The sequence below is a fragment of the Diaphorina citri genome, unplaced genomic scaffold (assembly GCF_000475195.1).
Source record: "Diaphorina citri unplaced genomic scaffold, Diaci psyllid genome assembly version 1.1 scaffold375, whole genome shotgun sequence".
In the NCBI taxonomy this organism is placed as follows: domain Eukaryota; kingdom Metazoa; phylum Arthropoda; class Insecta; order Hemiptera; family Psyllidae; genus Diaphorina; species Diaphorina citri.
The window spans coordinates 36,196-47,825 of record NW_007377810.1 but is presented as its reverse complement, the minus strand read 5'-3'; the positions used below and the strand labels follow the sequence as shown (position 1 = coordinate 47,825).

The 11,630-nt window shown below is 39.1% G+C and overlaps 3 protein-coding genes across 3 annotated transcripts; 1 reads left to right on the top strand and 2 right to left on the bottom strand.

The window, feature by feature from the left end:
* Positions 1-2,156: 2,156 nt before the first annotated feature.
* On the bottom strand, positions 2,157-3,524 carry LOC108252262. The gene is made up of 3 exons (XM_017443634.1): positions 3,479-3,524; positions 2,907-3,002; positions 2,157-2,320 (listed from the first exon to the last, which is right to left on the bottom strand). The coding sequence occupies exons 1-3, from the start codon at positions 3,522-3,524 to the stop codon at positions 2,157-2,159; spliced, it is 306 nt and encodes a 101-aa protein (XP_017299123.1).
* Positions 3,523-6,743, top strand: LOC103508170 (activating signal cointegrator 1 complex subunit 2 homolog). The gene is made up of 7 exons (XM_008472701.1): positions 3,523-3,537; positions 3,881-4,084; positions 4,601-5,207; positions 5,802-5,835; positions 6,143-6,213; positions 6,457-6,545; positions 6,714-6,743. Exons 1-7 carry the CDS (start codon positions 3,523-3,525, stop codon positions 6,741-6,743), a joined length of 1,050 nt encoding a protein of 349 aa, XP_008470923.1.
* A 635-nt stretch (positions 6,744-7,378) lies between these two features.
* Positions 7,379-9,299, bottom strand: LOC103508169 (neural Wiskott-Aldrich syndrome protein-like). The gene is made up of 3 exons (XM_026822841.1): positions 9,072-9,299; positions 7,699-7,998; positions 7,379-7,408 (listed from the first exon to the last, which is right to left on the bottom strand). The coding sequence occupies exons 1-3, from the start codon at positions 9,297-9,299 to the stop codon at positions 7,379-7,381; spliced, it is 558 nt and encodes a 185-aa protein (XP_026678642.1).
* Positions 9,300-11,630: the final 2,331 nt, after the last annotated feature.

Here is an 11,630-nt window from a genome sequence, read left to right as displayed (position 1 = left end):
TGATGCCTAAATTGCCATCTTTCATTTGACGATTGATTTACATCCAAACTGTGTGTGATGTACACACACATAATGCGACAATATGGTCGTATCAAGGTCATGCTATGGGACAGGCGATTAACTTGATGCCTAAATTGCCATCTTTCATTTGACGAATAATAATGGTACTCACTTAGGGCCGGATCTTTTTCAAGGTCATGCTATGGGACAGGCGATTAACATGATGCCTAAATTGCCATCTTTCATTTGACGATTAATAATGGTACTCACGTCCACGGGAAAGCTTGTTTGTGTCCTTGTTGTTGAGTCTGTTATCCTTGAATTCGTATGTTCTGTTGTCCCGGTCTGTATGCATCTTTATTTTCTGATCTCACCACTTTTATAGGCCGACATTTTTGGATAGGAACTTGGCCTTTTTTTTTCACATTTGTGTTTTTGTGGGTTTTTATTACGGTAATTCAGCAAAATAATGTTATAGGTACCTACACACTGAAGGAAGTCGCCGCTTCTACTTTTTGCGAGAGGCATTAGAATTCCATAGTTACAAACACCAAAAGAATCGTAAATGAAAAGTTAACAAGGAAGGAGACACACACACAGCAGGGATCTGTATTTTATGTACGAAATCGTATTTTATGTACGAAATCGTATTTATAACACACAGCGTTTTATGTACGAAATCGTTACCACAGCGAAAGTGTTAAGCTGTAAATTAGGTTAATGCGCGGTGTCGTTAGAATAATTGCATAGCGAAATATTACGTGTCAGCGAAATAAAACAATGTCAGGCCTTAACGCTAGACCGGAGTAGAAGTTAGTGCATCAGACCATCTCCTAGGCCACCGGCCAATATTGCGGACTGTGGCGAAAAAAATACACCATTTCTGTGTTTAGGGAGATGATTAGTAAATTTAGTGAGAATTCGGAGATGAGTTTCCACCAAAAAATGTACTTTATGAGGACAGTATGACTTCATTGACCTCAGCTAGAGAACACCCATCCAAAATCCGCGTTAGAGAACACACTTCAAACAGATTCACGTCTTGAACAACAATGGAAGAATTCATAAAGAGAAGGCCTTAACGCTAGACCGGAGTAGAAGTTAGTGCATCAGACCATCTCCTAGGCCACCGGCCAATATTGCGGACTGTGGCGAAAAAAAAAGACACCATTTCTGTGTTTAGGGAGATGATTAGTAAATTTAGTGAGAATTCGGAGATGAGTTTCCACCAAAAAAATGTTCTTTATGAGGACAGTATGACTTTTGACTTCATTGACCTCAGCTAGAGAACACCCATCCAAAATCCGCGTTAGAGAACACACTTCAAACAGATTCACGTCTTAAACAACAATTGAAGAATTGATAAAGAGGGCATTTCTGTATACCCTTGATTTTTCATGAATTTTTTAAGTCGTGGATTTTAAATTATGATTTTTCCCGTCATTTTTGTACAACACTCTTCAAGGCGAAGAAACCATCAGAAAATTTGTCTTCTAGAATCTAGATAAAAGCTGTTTGTTATCACATCAATGGGTTATTGACAAAAACGGAAAGGTTTGCGAAAAAGGAGAGAAAGGAAAAAAACAGCTAAAGATTTATTTATTTTTGGGTTTGAGAACCTAGCAACCAAATTGATTTGCCACGTTGTCAGACCAAAAATGGAAATTAAAAAGCGACACATAAAAGACGGATAGGTCAAGTCATCTGACTGACCTATTTCAGCCCAGAAATCAACCTCATCGCTTTCGTTGTCATCATTTTTATCACATTCCGTTTCAATAGAGTTTACTAGCCTGTTGCATTCATGTTGTACTTCTACCTTGTTAACAGCATTAAAGAGGGCATTTTTGTATACTCTTGACTTTTCATATTTTTACAAGTTATGGATTTTATATCACGACTTTTCCCGTCATTTTTGTGGTATACCTACTCTTCAAGCCGAAGAAATCATCGGAAACTATATCTTCTATGTACCTATGTAGATTAGCAGCTGTTTAGTAAATCACATCAATGGGTTATTGACAAAAACGGAAAGGTTTGCGAAAAAGGAGAGAAAAAAACTGGTAAAGATTTATTTCTTTTTGGGTTTGAGGACCTGGCAACCAAATTGGTTGTCAGACCAAAAACGGAAAAGCGACACATACAACACGGATAGGTCAACATTGGGAGTCCGTACCCTGAACAAACGGTGCATTGGGTTCAATTTTCATGTCCTCAAACGGTTGGGTTATCGCCTGTAAAATTTGAAACGACCGGGACGGAATCTTGTCCCCCATGTACCGCGGGTCGGTTTCAGCTCGAGAATATTGGGGTTGACTTTCTGGAGGACAGACAAAGGTTGATTTCATTTAGGGGACTTTGGGTCACCAATTTTCGAGAGATTTAATGTAGAGGTTTTCCAATAAGGCGCTTTAATGAAACATGTCGGTCGCGCCTAATGGATTTTACTTAGCGTTATGAGTCCTGGAGGGAGAAAATGTTGGTGCTTGGTCATTTTTAAAAGTACGGTTTAAAGTAAGGAAAATGTTTTTAATGTAGAGGTTTTCCAATAAGGCGCTTTAATGAAACATGTCGGTCGCGCCTAATGGATTTTACTTAGCGTTATGAGTCCTGGAGAGAGAAAATGTTGGTGCTTGGTCGTTTTTAAAAGTAGGCTTTAAAGTAAGGAAAATGTTTACATAACGTACATTGAAAATATTATTATGTTAGGTGCCTACAATACAAAATGACCAATAGGATGTCTGCAAGAAAACAGGAAATTTGTAGTTGGGACAGTGTTCATTGTTTCTACCAAGTGTTTAGATTTAGAGAGTGTACCATCACCGACCAAATCCCACCACCAACCACCCTCCTAAAAACCCAACACCAATAATTAGAATATCCTGTTAGCTAGAGAAATCTTTTACCATTTTCTCGTTGTATCTCATACTGAGATGACGCTACATAGCCCCCTCTGTTTCGGATATTTTCCGGACTGCCCTCAGTAGGATAATAGTTGGGAACTGAAAGTAGAATAATTGTTTTGGGACTGAAGGGTTATCACTAACATTGGTAAATGTACCTACAATTTTGTAAATGTGTGAGTTTGGTAATTTGAGATCAATTTTTTATAAGTCTAATTTGAATCTTTTGATCGAAAATGACCGTGAGGAGGGAAAACGGGTTGGCGTTTTTCGTCAACCTCTCAATCAGCCCTAACTAGGGTGATTGTTTAGGGCTGACATCTGGCTTTGCCTACAAATTTTACTGACATCTGGTTTTGCCTGGTTGCCCTTCGCACTCAACCTCTGCTATTTTTTTAGTAAGGAAATTTCAGGAAAGACTACTATCGGAATAAATTAGATAGTTTAGATACTATCTTTATGAGCAAATCGTATTATATTGAAAATGCTAGTAATGAATAGTGGTAACCCTCGTGTTTGGATTTGGGTTTAGGCAAAAATAGTTCACTCAAGTTAGGGGGGTTTGAGAAAGATACAATATTCTTTTTCATTGAACATTTGAACCTCCAGACCAGACACCATGATTCAAGTCTTCGTTAGATTTTCAATCCTTCAACCATTGCGTTTTACACATACCTACACAAAAAGCCCACTCCGCTTGGGTGTAGGGGCGGGCAGCCCTAGATAATGGGTTAAGCTTCTATTGAACCTCCAGACCAGACACCATGATTCAAGTCTTCGTTAGATTTTCAATCCTTCAACCATTGCGATTTACACATACCTACACAAAAAGCCCACTCCGCTTAGGTGTAGGGGCGGGCAGCCCTAGATAATGGGTTCAGCTTCTACGAATTGCGATTTACAAGTTTTCTTACATACTCGTATGACCAAATAAGAGCTTCCTGTTTTATCGCTTTAAATTCTTTTGTGTCCTGCAGGAATCCAACCAGAGTGCACCTTCTAGCCAACAAACTCTTCCTCCGCCCCCTCCACAAAGGTCATCCCAGCTTCTGAACAGTCCGCTGTCGGAAGGCACCCCCAAAGCCAATCTACCATGGCTGGCGAAACCTCCACCACAGAAAGAATTGCCACCATGGGTACACGACAATTCTGACACTCAGTATTCACATCCAGCACAACAAGTAAGTAAATGAAAATGGGCTGGTAAATGGTTTCAAATCGATCACTTGTTCTTTTTCAGTAATGTTTGCATAGTAAAACCCTTCAAATAGTGAAAAAGTTTTCAAGTTTGTTTTGGCTTCGGCGAAACCTCCACCACAGAAAGAATTGCCACCATGGGTACACGACAATTCTGACACTCAGTATTCACATCCAGCACAACAAGTAAGTCAATGAAAATGGGCTGGTAAATGGTTTCAAATCGATCACTTGTTCACTTTCAGTAATGTTTGCATAGTAAAACCCTTCAAATAGTGAAAAAGTTTTCAAGTTTGTTTTGGCTTTGGATTAGTGAGTTCTATTTCTATGCCCTTCGGAACATGGCACTTGTCCTTTGGAATATTACACAAATACCTACTTCATTCTACAGGTGTTACCTATGGATGGAGAATAGTCTGAAAATAGAATGTTATTAACAGTGAGTTAAATCGCTAACATGGTTAAATACTTCACAGTCACACCCATTTGTTCTCTTTCAGACTGACGGTAGAAATACGCCCACACTTCAACAACAGCAACAGTACACCCCACCGTCGCCCCAGAGCGTACCATCCGCTCCTCAGTACCAACCTCAACAGAGACAACTACGACCTTCACCCCTAGCACAACCTAACAGCACAAGCCAGCCCCAACCTCCCAGTCGCTGGGCTCATCCACCGCCACAACAGCAACCACAACAACAGAAACAGCAACAACCACAGCAGCAACCTCAGTGGCAGCAACCACCTCAGCCGCAGAAACAATGGCAACCGGTCACCCCTCAACGCACAGAAAGTCCTGTCCAGAAGCAACGCCAGCAAACAGAAATCCCAGTTCAAAGACAATGGCAATCCCCCCAACAGACGGAAATCCCCGTTCAAAGAGAAGCTCCCAAAACATGGCAGCCGTCAAGCCCCACAGTGCAAACCACACCTCCTCAGTTCAAAACAGCTCCTCAAAGGGATAACACGCCACAGTGGCAAAGCCCACCTCCACCACCACAAAGGGCTCATACACCACAGCCACAGAGGGATGCCAATCCTTCTCAGGCAGGACATAACGTGCGAGTGATACCCATCCAAATTGAGAACGGCAGCAATAGTAGTGGTAGATGGTCACAACCATCTTCTCCACAAATCAAGTAAGATCCAAGTTTCATAAACTCAAGAAATGTAGGTCTGAGTAGGTACATTGATGCAAAGTAAAAGTACTTACCTGAATATTATTTTGTAGAAATTTGGGTTGATCTTAAATAGGTAACTATTTAAGTGAAATGCGTACCTACCTACATAATTTGCTACAATAGGGCTTATATAAAACAACAGAACTTATAGTACCTTACCTAGTAGGTACCTACCTATTTGATCTTCTTTTTTTCGAATACTGTATGATGGTTGAATGATCCTTATAATACGTAGATTAACTCTGGGACGATACCTTGATAACAATATTATGTTCTTTTCTTCTTTCCATGCAAAGTCAAAGTACTTACCTGAATATTATTTTGTAGAAATTTGGGTTGATCTTAAATAGGTAACTATTTAAGTGAAATGCGTACCTACCTACATAATTTGCTACAATAGGGCTTATATAAAACAACAGAACTTATAGTACCTTACCTAGTAGGTACCTACCTATTTGATCTTCTTTTTTTCGAATACTGTATGATGGTTGAATGAGAGAACGGCAGCAATAGTAGTGGTAGATGGTCACAACCATCTTCTCCACAAATCAAGTAAGATCCAAGTTTCATAAACTCAAGAAATGCAGGTACATTGATGCAAAGTCAAAGTACCTACCTGAATATTATTTTGTAGAAATTTGTTAATCTTAAATAGGTAACAATTTAAGTGAAATGCGTACCTACATAATTTGCTACAATAGGGCTTATATAAAACAACAGAACTTATAGTACCTTACCTAGTTGATTTTCCTATTTGATCTTCTTTTTTTCGAATACTCTATGATGGTTGAATGATCCTTATAATTTAACTCTAGGACGATACCTTGATAACAATATTATGTTCTTTTCTTCTTTCTAGTGGAAATGGTGCTCCAATTCAGTCCAAGTCATTCAAAGTTCTTCAGAAAGTGACGAACACTGACACATCTGGTAAGTTTTAATACCGAGATTTAACTTGGGATTAACTAATTACCTAGTACCATCTATCAGCTAGTTAATTATCTAGTCTTAGCCTTACCATTTGACTATTTGTGGATTAGCCACAGTTGATTGGAACTACAATCTGATATTAATTTATCTCAGTTCTCAGCGTATTTTTAAAGTTCTCACAAATACGAGTATGTGCGTATACAAATCTGTTTTCTTAACAACTTGATTTATCGTTTGTTTCAGAATTTTTGGAAGACGACTCATTTTCCATTGATGGAACCCCTTTTAGTCAATTTGGCAACGTTCATATTTCCGAGCAAGGAAATTTCAAGGTACTGGGTTCGATTCCCGGCGGCGTCGAAGTTCTGTGTTTGAAGTTCGGGGTGCACTCAGCCTTGTGAGGACAATATTGAGTACCTACCTATCTACTCGTACATTGATCGATTAGCGATTGCTTTACCACAAAATAAATACATATTTAATGATTTGATACTTCTCAGTTGAGCAGTAGTACTTTGCTTCAACAGTGACCATTGATCATGCATGTTTGTTAAGTCAGCACACTGCTATTGTTGAATGAAGTCAGAAGTATGTCACACATCGAGCTGACTATTTTGTTTTGCATAACATATTTCATGTAACCTATGTACCTACCTAATAAATAGATATCAGATACCTAATACAAACATAGGTAAGTAGATGGTGAAAATTCCTCACGTTTAGTTCATTCTGTCATGGGAGATTTCCAGTCACGTGAAGGCACCATATTTAACCCATTTTAATTACTTTACTAACTTGTTGTAATACTACTTTCAATTCTTTCTTACAAAGGTAATTCATTAGGTATACCTACCTACCCTAAAAGCTACCTTTTCGAAAGATTTATTATTATTATTTTTATAAGGACGATTCAACAAATTATGTTATGCCTACACTGAAGGAAGTCGCCGCTCCTAATTTGCGGGAGGCCTTGGAATTTCATATTTTACAAACAACAAAAGAAATCGTAAATGAAAAAGTCGACAAGGAAGGTTGAGCTCAAAATCAAGCAATCAAATAGCTCGTACGTAACAAACAAATCAACAAGGAAGCAGAGTCACACGAAGCAGGGTGTATGTGTTTTGTGTAGGTATGTGTAAATCGCAATGGTTGAAGGATTGAAAATCTAACGAAGACTTGAATCATGGTGTCTGGTCTGGAGGTTCAAAAGTTCAATGAAAAAGAATATTGTATCTTTCTCAAACCCCCCTAACTTGAGTGAACTATTTTTGCCTAAACCCAAATCCAGACCCGAGGGTTAGCACTATTCATTACTAAAGAAATAGCAGAGGTTGAGTGCGAAGGGCAACCACTCGTAAAATTTGTAGGCAAAACCAGATGTCACCCTAGTTAGGGCTGATTGAGAGGTTGACGAAAAACGCCAACCCCGTCTGTACACGGGAGAAGGTGAAGAAAAAAGAAGAGAACCGTAGTCCGGAAACTCACATTGTGCTGGTTCACCTGACTGGGCAGAGACGGAACCTGGCCGGACGGAAACACGGAAAATGCCATCTGGGATTGCATAGCGGCCTGCGCCGCCGGCGTGAGGGGCAGCTTCGGTTTCGACGCATCCGGCTGAGGTACATGCGTGTCCGGTGCGTTTTGGTTGCGCACGATACGTTTCTGCATGCGCGGACTGCGGATTTCGGACAGGTCGATACCGCCCGGTGTGTAGGTGAACGGCTTCTTGTCTTTGGTCATCATGGCGTTCTGGATAGCGGCCGGTGGCTCTTTGCGATCTGAAATCTGTCGAAACGGTCCATTGTCAATGCAGCATTCATTCAACTACTGCTGGAGGAATTTCATTACTGCTATGGATAATTTCATTGCTGCTGACTATACTAAGGTTACTTGTTTTAGGCATATTGTGCAATGGTATTCATTACAATTCGGAGGACTCAGGAAGGCCTAGAACTATGCCGTCTGATTCTTTTGTTTGTTTACACATCCAAGAGCAACGTGAAACACAAACACCGTTCAAATTTTAACAAAGCATGAACACATTCCAAAGTCGTAAAAATAAACAATTTTTTCTTCGGAACAGCGAGTGGAGATATGTGTAAATATGACATTAACTACCTAGGTAGATACATATCGGAGGACTCAGGAAGGCCTAGAACTATGCCGTCTGATTCTTTTGTTTGTTTACACATCCAAGAGCAACGTGAAACACAAACACCGTTAAAATTTTAACAAAGCATGAACACATTCCAAAGTCGTAAAAATAAACAATTTTTTTTCTTCAGAACAGCGAGGGATATGTGTAAATATGACATTAACTACCTAGGTAGATACATAAGTACACCTAAGTACAATTTACCCACTCGCTAGGTGTGTTCCACCTCTAGAATATTTTGTTGAAAAAATTTCAATGTCAAAGTGAATTTGTTTTCAAAAACGATGTCTGACCCTAATTGCATTAGACATGGTGCATTTCCGTCTAGATTTTTAGTGCGGATTTTGCTGAATTTACTACCAAAAGGGCCTCTAATCTTCTTCATCTTGTATTTTACGAGCAGTTTGTCTCGTTTTTATGAGTCGCGTTTTCGTCGCGTCTCAGACTTTATCAGATTTGTTCCCAATTTCTTTCCCATCTTTTCTCATGGCTCTTGTGATTTTACAGGTCGTGACTTTACTCTTTACCAAGTATTTTTTTTATTATCTTGTTTATGTTTTTGGAGCTATTTTTACTTTTTCAAGTCTTTCTTCCTTTCTTTCGCTCTTTATTTAGGTCGGAAATCGATGAATATCTAATGATTTCTGCTGTCCAAATGGCACATCTTTCTATTTTTCATTTTGTTCTTTATTACATTTCTTACCTCTGATTTCAATCGCATGGACGGGATGTGGCCACCGAACACTGGTGGAGGGGGCACACCACCTCCATTAGGTGGGGGAGGAGGGGGTGGAGGGGCGCCGAAACTGGGGGGTGGTGGCGGAGGCGCTGGAATATTGTCTGACACTTCGGCGTATTGTGGAGATCTGAAAAGAAAAGGGGAAGTCGAAAATGTAGTCTCGTTTTCGTTTGGAGGTGGGGCATATGACATTCAAAGTAGAGCCCCTTTTAAAAAATAAATTTATTAAAAATTGTTTGGAGGTCAAAGGGGTTTTAAAATGTTGTTCATCGTTGTGAAAATGTCTTGTGTCAAATATTAGAGAATAGAACCTTTTTTGAAAGATCGACAGGTTTAAGATAAAGAGGATGCAAAATCTGTGCCTCTGTGCCGGATAAGGCCTCATTTTGTTGACAATTATTCATTGCCAGGAATTAAACTTGACCTTGCACATGAGTTTAACCTTCTACAGATCTCGAAATCCTGACTACTTAAAATTACCTTGTACCAAGTATACCCATTGGACTCAAGTGATAAGGAAGGGAACACCGGTAGAAACCAAAAAAAAAAAAATACCTTTCCGGACCTATTCACACGTTACAAAGATAAATTACTGAAATTACTCGGTATAATACAAGGTATAATCGGTATAAGTATAATACACCTCTCCATTGTGAACAATACATGGACCGAAGCAAGTTCTAAGCATATAGCTAATAGTGTACGTATTCACTAGGTTAGTACTGGCAGGAACACCTTGAGCTTGACTTATATGGGACTTCCAACATTACCTAATAGGGAATTAAATGAAAAAAGTTGCAATTATCATGGACAGTGTTTAGAACTTGACTCGTTATGTCTTCCATTTGGTACTTACATTCGTGTTATTTTAATCATGATGTTTGTGTTTTTATGATCTGACGAGATCTTGTCGAGATGTATGTGAAGTATTGTGATAGTGCATTAAAAGTCACTCGTATTAAAACGCATGCAACTGTCCAAAAATACCCTTTACCAAGATGCACTATTCTGCAAGTTGTGGCTTTTTCAAGAGATTTCTTCTGGTAGTTTCTGATTGTTTGTGAGATGCCAAATAATTACTCTTACGCCAAAACCTGCCGAATCGGTTCGTGTAAAGATACACAGGCGTGCTTACTGGAACTTGGCCTGGCGCACTGCCGTGCGCTCAGATAATAATTAAAAAAAAAAATCTTCTTTCAATTAGGTAGGTATAGGTACTTAAAGATATGAGAAAGAATTCAAAAGTAGAGCATATTATTAATTCAAAAGTAGTATGTTATACAGGAAGTTAGTATTTACAATGTTATACTTTATAGTACCTAACCTAGGATTTAAAAGTGATTAAAATGGGTTACCTAAATACGGTGAACGGTGACTTCACGTGACTGGAAATCTCTCATGAAAGAATGAAACACGTGGGGAATTTTCACCATCTACTTACCTATGTAGGTATCTGATATCTTATTAGGTACATAGGTTACTGTGAAATATGTTATGCAAAACAAAACAGTCAGCTGGATGTGTGACATACTTCTGACTTCATTCAACAATAGCAGTGTGCTGACTTAACAAACATGCATGATCAATGGTCACTGCTGAAGCAAAGTACTACTGCTCAACTGAGAAGTATCAAATCATTAAATATGTATTTATTTTGTGGTAAAGCAATCGCTAATCGATCAATGTACGAGTAGATAGGTACTCAATATTGTCCTCACAAGGCTGAGTGCACCCCGAACTTCAAACACAGAACTTCGACGCCGCCGGGAATCGAACCCAGTACCTCCGGTGTGCAAGCCTAGTGTGCCATTAGCAAACGAGGCACAAGTTACAAACTGTGCTCCTACTCTTGAACAAGAGGTGGAAATCAGATCTCAAGTAATTACAAGTGACAGAAGTTCTACCAGCTCCGAACAATATTGTTCTTATGAAACACAAGAAACACATGACAAGACTGAAGTTGTTACCAACACACTGCACGTACAAGAGAGGAGAAGAAGTTCTCAATATTTAGATGAAAGTGAAGAAGATGATTCAGGAGTGGTGCCATTAGGCCACGGAGGCTGTCCCTCAACTGAGAAGTACAATGATCTTGAAAATCTCAAGAGTACAATGATCTTGAAAATCTCAAGAGATGCTAATCAACATGTTGAGGTACACGTCATACTACAGAGCATCAAGAATTATTTCTGATCCAGTGGCAGAAAAAATCGAATCAATTATAAATTGTTAATATTCCATTTTTTCACCAAATGATGGACAGATACGTGAGAGCTTTCAATTAGAGATGAGATTTCAAGCTGTAAAACAATGTGCATCACAACATTCCCGCATGCGTAGTTTTCCCTTAGCAACATCATCACTCTTGATACTTTATAGCCACTCCTTGTACATATCTTGATGTCCATATCTCTAAGTCTTCATGTAATTCGTATGTTTGGCTTCCCAAATTTCAAGTCTAACGGTAAGGCAACTTCCGTTTTCTTTTTTGCCATTTGTCCCTCCTGTAAATAAATGAACGTA